Source organism: Synchiropus splendidus, chromosome 7 (assembly GCF_027744825.2).
Source record: "Synchiropus splendidus isolate RoL2022-P1 chromosome 7, RoL_Sspl_1.0, whole genome shotgun sequence".
In the NCBI taxonomy this organism is placed as follows: domain Eukaryota; kingdom Metazoa; phylum Chordata; class Actinopteri; order Syngnathiformes; family Callionymidae; genus Synchiropus; species Synchiropus splendidus.
Window position 1 is genome coordinate 25364486 of NC_071340.1, and position 7548 is coordinate 25372033.

Consider the following 7548-nt stretch of genomic DNA (forward strand, 5'->3'; position numbering starts at 1 on the left):
TCATGAATATACCAAGTTAACTATGTCAGTAGAAATGAGTGAAATTCTTGCTTTTGAGCTGATCGCAAAGATATTTGAGCAAAAACTCCAAGCACTTTAAAGTCGTTTTATTTTGAAGGCACTCTCCTTCAAGCGGTCGAACGACAGAAAAGACAGGGAATTGACGTAAGCCTGCGCTCTTGTTGCCATGGGTGACGTCATATCAAGGTGTTGCCGTCAGGTTGGGTGACCGTCCGGTCACTTCATAAATACCCTGTGTCCAGTTTGAATGCGTGTCTGTGCTCGTCCCCCGACTTTTCTCACTTCAACTTGAAGTGTAACGTGTTACATCACATTAACACAGCAGATCAGGTGATGGGGTTGGAGATGTGCGAGGACATTTGCATGAGCGTCCACGTCAGAGTTGGGAAAGTGCTCCATAAATCTCGGCCCAACACATGACTTCTGTTTCTCATCACAATGAAAAAGTTTCCCCAAAGTCTCACACAACATTCGGTCCCTCAGGCGCCCCGATGACGTCACCGAGTTCCTCCCTGACGGCAGCACCGGTCAAACCGGTTCCACGTCTTTCTCTGAATGTCTTACTGGTTGTGACGTCACAGACACTAAAAATAGCATCTTGACAGCAGGAAGACTCATGACGGAATTACACAGACTGTAGCAAAAACACCTTTATTTCTTTTGACATTATATACTGGTGAGTTTTCCATCGAAGCGTCGTTCGAGGAGAGCACTGAAAAACACATAATGAAGGGCAACAATCTGTCGCCATGAAAGAGCCTCAGACACTTGGAGACCAAACATGATCAGGGCAGAATGATAAGGTCACTCTTGATCTTCCTGTGCAGACGCAGCCCTTCAGTGACCTTGTCTGATGATGATGTCAGACATGTCATCCACTTTCACCAGCTCCAGATTCTGTGGAAAACAAAAGTGCGAGTCACTTTGATTTGTTGGCAAATGCAGAAAAATCAATGAGAAATGAGGCTACAAGACGCATAGCCAGCAGGGGGCGGTATAACATCAGAAAATAAATCTTTTTGATTCAAAACCAAAGTGTTGCAAAGGTACTTTTTAAACTTGCCACCAATCGCTATTTGAAAACAAAGAGCAGAAGCTCTCACCTTTTCATTGGCCAGATGAAGCAGGGCGATGAAAGCCAGCGGCACCGACAGGTTCTGGGCCATGGTGCTCGGTAGCCTGGTGAGGACAGGGACCAGACAAGTTGTGGGATTCCACAGGTGAGACTTTGTGTTTTTAAGCAGCAATCAACCAACAACAAACACCCGGCAGCGCCACTCCAGATGAATTCATAAAGAAAGATGGGCATCTGAGTGGGACGTGGCTTCAAAGCAGCGAGGAACATTAGAGCAGCCAACTATCCGCTCTGGCCAGGTGGCCTACCTTTGAAGCAGCGCGTTCGTGGTCTGACTGAAGACTTTCTCTCCCGCCACTTCAGATGACTCGGGCGTCTCCGCCTCCTGCTGAGAACGCGGTCACACAAAACCATGTTTTGATCAAGACACTGAGAAACCAGCAGCGTGTTTGGCACCTCCAGACTTTGGAACCCCAGTACCTGAGTGGGCTTCTCTGGACTTTCCGTTAAAAGAGTCCACATGTTGTTCTTCAGCCTCTTCATGTCCATTTTCTTGGCCGTCTTTGCGTAGTTGATCTCAATCTTGTTGACCTGAGAGGTAGACCAAAGCATCAACATCCAGGAGAAGAAGCAGGAGGTCTTCCACACCGTCCCAGCACAGCTTTCATCCACATACTCTGTGTGGTTCTGGCACCAGATCCTCCCCCCCATAAGTGGACACGTCCTCATCCTGTGAGGGCAGAGGGATCCCATCTCCTGGCGTGTCATCGGAGCCAGTAAACCCTTCCACATCCTCATCACTGTCGCCGCCCTGCAGGAGGAACACACACATTGACCTTTTCCACCAACATCAGGAACAATGGTGATAAATCAGGTCCTTGTATGGCAACACTTGCTATCTTTGTCTTTCTCCCAAAATCCCTTATAAACTACACTCTATTGTACATACACAATACACCAAAAACACATGAATTCATGTACTTTGAGCAACCAGAAGCTTCACATCTCCATCAGTCAAGACATGAGTGGACTCACTGTACGGCTGTGAACAAACATGACAGAAGAGAAGAATGGAGGGCATCACACCTGAAGACCAGGGCAGAAGTTGGCAGTGTCGTTGGGATTGTTGTAGTCGTAGTCTCCGATTCCTTCACCAAGCTCTCCAGACAGCCTCTTCTGTTCCTCCGGACACAACTAGAACAGTTCCATTCCACCATGTCAGAGCCAAAGCCCAGGCGTGTGTGTCACCATGTAGCAGAGGAGTCCTGGGGGAGGACGTCTCACCGAGCTGGAGGGCTTGAGGCTGAGCTGAGAGAGCGTCTCGGGAGGGAACTGGAAGTCGGATGGTAGCGTGGTTTTCTTGTTGCTGGAGCTGAGGGCGGACTTGCTGTTGGTGGTCGCAGCCTGGAGGGGGAGCGCAGCAAACACTGGGTTAAAGTAAATCATTACCTGAAACATTTATTTGGCACAGATGAACTCAGTTTGTTAAATGTTGAAAATGGGAAATTCGCTCTGTGGCCTGCAGAAGTGGCCTGTGACAGTCGCACTCCACCATGACTGAGGCGGAGACTGTGAGGACACGTGGCTTTGGACGCCCTGTTTCAACATCCGAGCTAAAACCTCTGCGAGCAATGACATGAAGACATCAGTGGTGCCTGCCACAGCTGACACGCTGGGAACTGGGTTGAAAACTCCACAGAAAATGACCTTTGTCAGAAGCACATGCACTTTAAAATAATGTGCCGTGCAAATGTTTCAAACACAGCGGGACAAATCCATGACGGTCAAGCCTGTCGCAAATATCTTAAAATATCAGAAGAAGAAAAAAGTGCACTTTTGAAGAAAAGAAAGAAACAAAGTTACCCGTGTGGTTCGGAAGAAGTTCTCAAAGCTGACGTCGTCGTTGAAGTCTATTTCAAACGACTTCTTGGGTTTCCGTTTTCGCGTCTCCTTTTCAGGCACATGATCCACTGCAGAAGGAGAAGACGGATGTTCAATATCTCCAGGCCTCAGTTTCTAACAATCCTGGTGGAAACCCTGGTAAGGTCGCCGTTCTGGGTAACAATGGCCGAGCAACTGCCGCCCAAGGTTCCCAAGACACCCAGTTGTGAGACCAATACATCATGATAAGTGAAGAGAAAAACAGTTATATAGAGGACGGTTCAGTTCACTCACACTTGTGCTTTGGCTTGAACTGCCAGAAACCAGGCCCTGCCCAGGTCGCCATGGTCTTGGGGCTGAAGTAAGAGTACTCCCGAGGCTGCGAGGACAGCTGTAGACACATGGTGGTAATGTCGGCCTCTCCGATCGGGATCACATCTCTGCAGTGAAGGGGGAAACGTGTACCACTCTTTGTTCAATTGCATTACATTAAATGACATGCGAACAAAAGTAGTGCACACACATACACATAGATATTACACTGTAAGGTCTCATGTCATCTGTGAAAAACATTTTTTATCAGACAGGCTTTCACAGAATTAGCACCTCCTGCTAACACACCGCTCACCTTCCTTTCCCGGAGCGAGAGGCTTCACAACCATCCTTAAACTCTTTAGGTCCTTCGTCGCATTCGCCAGGTCCGTCCTCGTAGTCTGCGTCAAAGTCCTGGTACTCGTCCTCTTCCGGCTCAGGCTCGGGATCAGCGTTGACGTCAAAGACGTGTTCACCTTCCTTCCTCCTCTCTGCAAGCTGCTTTATCGTCTTTAGGTGAAAATGATTTAGATTTTACGAGAGGTAAATGCTGATTTTTTTTGAGATTGTAACACAAGTGAACCGGTAGAACACAAGATGAAGGCGATAACTAGCTCGTGTGATTTTCTGGAACCAACTATTCTGAAGACAAATACATAAATTGTCCATATATTTAACAAACTTGATAAAAAATTTTGCTTAAACATTACCCTCCCAGACTGAGCACTGTGGTAGAGCAGCTCATTGTGCCAGACAGAAACACATGACAAGCATGAATTATTTAGAACATGACTATAAGAATATTTGCATTTTCTTTCATGCAACTGTCACACAAACAAAATTTGGTTTGGTAACAAACATATCATTTCACCAGCAACCTTTTCAGGTTCTGGGAGACCAGTTATATCACCGTATATTCATTTACACAGTTAATATTTTAGAAAAAATATGGGTGAAAAAACACAGTCGCCACACTATTTTACTGGACAATGATTGTTTTAAGATGCATATGCAGAACCAGAGGCGCACAATACACTGTTTAATAAAAATATACAAAAACTATGTAAAATAAAATGAGCAGAAAAAAAACATGCATTAGGGATGGTCAGTATAGACAAAAAAAGTTATCAAGATAAATGTAATTTTGACGATAACTTTCACGATAAATCCATTTTCCTTCTATTCTGTGTTGGACACCACAGTCACTCTTGAAACTGTTTTATGATTAAACGTATTAGTGGAGTTTGTCTCCAACATCATTATTTGTTTATGTTTAAAAATAATAGTTGACCAAGTGTAGAGATGTGAAATTCGATGTGAACCAAGGCAGATGACCCTGTCAGAGAACCTATGAGGATCACTCCATCTCATGAAATAAACAGGAATCCAGAGATTCAGAGTCGACCAGTGTCATGATCAAAGGTTCCCTGGATTCAAAATCAGTTTAAAACTGCCATGATGAACCAAAGTCCACCACACTCTCCACAACTGTCACACGGCGGTGTCGGCTGTCAAACGCCGCAGAGCTGGAGAGCACGGCGCCATCGCTGTCTTGTCATGTACACGTGTGCAATGCAGCGAGTGAGCCACTCGTGAGTTTGGCGATATATCGTGTACGATAAGTTCAGTGTACCTCAAACACAAGCCAAAACAGAAGCACATCTCACGATTCATTGGCTGACCTGTTCAGGATTCCAGCTAGAGAAGGAAAAGTCCTCCAGGGAGGGGCAGATGGTGCTCTTCTCATGCAAACGCTGAAGTCCGCCTGAAAATTCATCAAATAACTCAACTCAGCGTCGCTAGTCGTTACATTTCTGACACAAAAAGCACACCTTCTATGAAATATGACAACAGATTGTGGGAGACATTGGAAATTAAAATTAATTAATGAAAACAGATGACTTTTATTCTTACCTGTGAACGGGGAGGCAGGGACCCTCTGTGGAGGTGGAGGGGAGTAAGACTGAGAGGAATGAAGCAGGGTCATGTGGGAGGGAAACAGCAGCTCACATCGACTGTTTTCACTGAACAAAACAGACAGGAAAACGCCAGCGGTGCTGCTCTCATCGAAGGAGGAGGCCATACGCTGAAACATCGGATCCACCTGCAAGGTGATGACGGAGTGTTAGGTTTAATTCAGGAAAAAAAGGGCTTGAAAGTAGCACAAAGACGGGACGTACCTCACACTTCCGCTCTGTTTCTGCACTGTTGATATTGCTCAAATTCTGCTCCACAGTTTTCTTGGGAGGCCTCTTCTTCTTCGGCTGCTTGGCCGTCACTTCAACAGCATCATCTTGCTCTGCATCTTTATGCTCGCCATCTTCACGAATCCCAACATCAGGCCATATTTCAAACTGAACTCAAATAAAGTCAAGGGTCTCTTACCTTCTTCAGGTTTGGTCTCTGCTCCCAGCCCACCCAACACCCTGTAGGCATCAGCGTGAACAGCATCCACACGCACGGCGTAGATCTTGGTACTGGCGTCAAGTGTTCCGGCCGCCACCTTCCAGAAAATCATGTATCATACACTGCTAGTGATTTCCTGGTGGCAGATGCAAGGCTCACGTGGACCTGCCTTCTAATCTGACTTGCAAGTCTATTTAAGGAGAGTTTGACCTTGTACAGGGAAGATAGATTGACATTAATGTCTAATATAACACTGTGAATTATTTCCTTCACTTGACACATGTACCCCGTGGTTTTTATCCAAAAACAGTGAACTGTCTTGTTACTACTGTACTGCAGGTTGAATCTTGGCCAAAATGGGGAAACTTGTGTAATGATCTCTATAGATGAAGATGATTTCCAACTAGAAATAGACTTCAACAAGAGCTGGTAAAAAGAAGGTACACTCCATGAACATACCTTGAAGTTTGTGACCTCAGACGCCTCCTGCTTCAGAATGTCTGCCATGTAATCAATGAGATGTAGACCAAAGGCATTTTTGGTTGTAATTTTCTATCAAGGAAGAAGATCAGTCTTCAGTCATGATCACTAACTTGCGTATACACACGCACTGCTGCTTGTGCACTTACATTCTCTGTTGACAGCTTGATGCAAGTTGAATAATGCTCAGATATTTGGGCGTTGGATAACTTGGGCACGGCCGCTGGAGTCCCCGCCGCGCTGCAAATAAACCATCGTCACATACATCGCAGCTATTTGACTGAATTGGAAACTATTGGATTGTTCCCATCCACCTGTGAGACGCAGAGTCATTGATGGAAGTGTCTAAAGCGCTTTGTAGATCGACGACTCTTGACCTCCTGCGCTGGCGACGTTCCTTCTCGTCATCGTTGCCAGGAAAAGCTGCCAGCAGAGGGGTGCTGCAAGCTGCGGGGGACATGCCCTTATTCTTCAATGAAGAGGACGGCCATCCCACACGCACCCTGGGGACGGGACTGGAGGCTGCACTCATTGTGTCTGACAGAAACAGGTGGACAGAAATATGACACATTTTCAGGGGTATGTGAGCATCATCTGTAACACAGTGAATGCAACAAAATTCCAAAACCATGTTTACACGTTAGAGGCAAAATTTATAATCGAAAGCATGACCATTTACAGACACAATCGTGACATCTTCAACACATACTTACGATTAAATGGCCTCTAGTAGTCCCACAGTGGGTCAGAAAACTACTTTATTTAAAGAAATAAAGTGGAGAAAATATCAAGCACATACTTCTATAGATGTGTACAAGTAACACCAGTGTCCACAAGTTATTTCTAGAGAGCTGAAGATCAAAACAACAGTCGCGAGTTAGCATAATACAGCTAACGCTTAGCATCGCAAAGTAGACCGCGTCTACCACGGGTCTAATTCGAAATTATTTACCTACCATGCGCTTGCTAATGTGTGCTCCAGAAAGAGTTTCGAAGGTGACACAACTTGTGATAAAATCCAAACGCACGGAACACGACAAGGGAGAAAGGCGACGGAGGTTCCGACTCAGTGTTTGAATCTTTGCGCCTAACGGTTTACGTAAGAGTCGTGATGACGTCATGACGTTTGACGCGCCCACGTAGACTGTAGGTTGGGAACGACGCATGCGCACCAGAATTAACATTTAAACCTATACGTTTTCACTGAATATCTTTAAGAATCTTTAGTTTTTAAATTAATAATTCCTGCGGCTGTAGTAATAAACATATCCAACGCAAAACACAACTGCAGCGCCTACTGAACTATGGATAAAACACGCCAGTTACAACACAAAAATCAAATAAAAAGGTCACAAAAATCGGTACATGAATCC

The 7548-nt window shown here is 45.4% G+C and overlaps 1 protein-coding gene across 3 annotated transcripts; it reads right to left on the reverse strand.

The window, feature by feature from the left end:
• Nucleotides 1–679: 679 nt before the first annotated feature.
• Nucleotides 680–7273, reverse strand: ncaph (non-SMC condensin I complex, subunit H). 3 transcript variants are annotated; one of them, XM_053871186.1, is made up of 18 exons: nt 7132–7273; nt 6490–6712; nt 6325–6415; nt 6155–6247; nt 5675–5792; nt 5470–5609; nt 5204–5393; nt 4972–5054; nt 3606–3799; nt 3272–3417; nt 2960–3066; nt 2381–2500; nt 2183–2290; nt 1773–1907; nt 1577–1687; nt 1405–1481; nt 1125–1200; nt 680–918 (listed from the first exon to the last, which is right to left on the reverse strand). In XM_053871186.1, the coding sequence occupies exons 2-18, from the start codon at nt 6705–6707 to the stop codon at nt 859–861; spliced, it is 2067 nt and encodes a 688-aa protein (XP_053727161.1). In that variant the 5' UTR covers nt 6708–6712; nt 7132–7273; the 3' UTR covers nt 680–858. The 3 variants fall into 3 exon arrangements, with proteins under 3 accessions (XP_053727161.1, XP_053727159.1, XP_053727160.1); XM_053871184.1 differs by having other exon boundaries at nt 1405–1484; XM_053871185.1 differs by lacking the exon at nt 7132–7273 and adding an exon at nt 6889–6916 and having other exon boundaries at nt 1405–1484.
• Nucleotides 7274–7548: the final 275 nt, after the last annotated feature.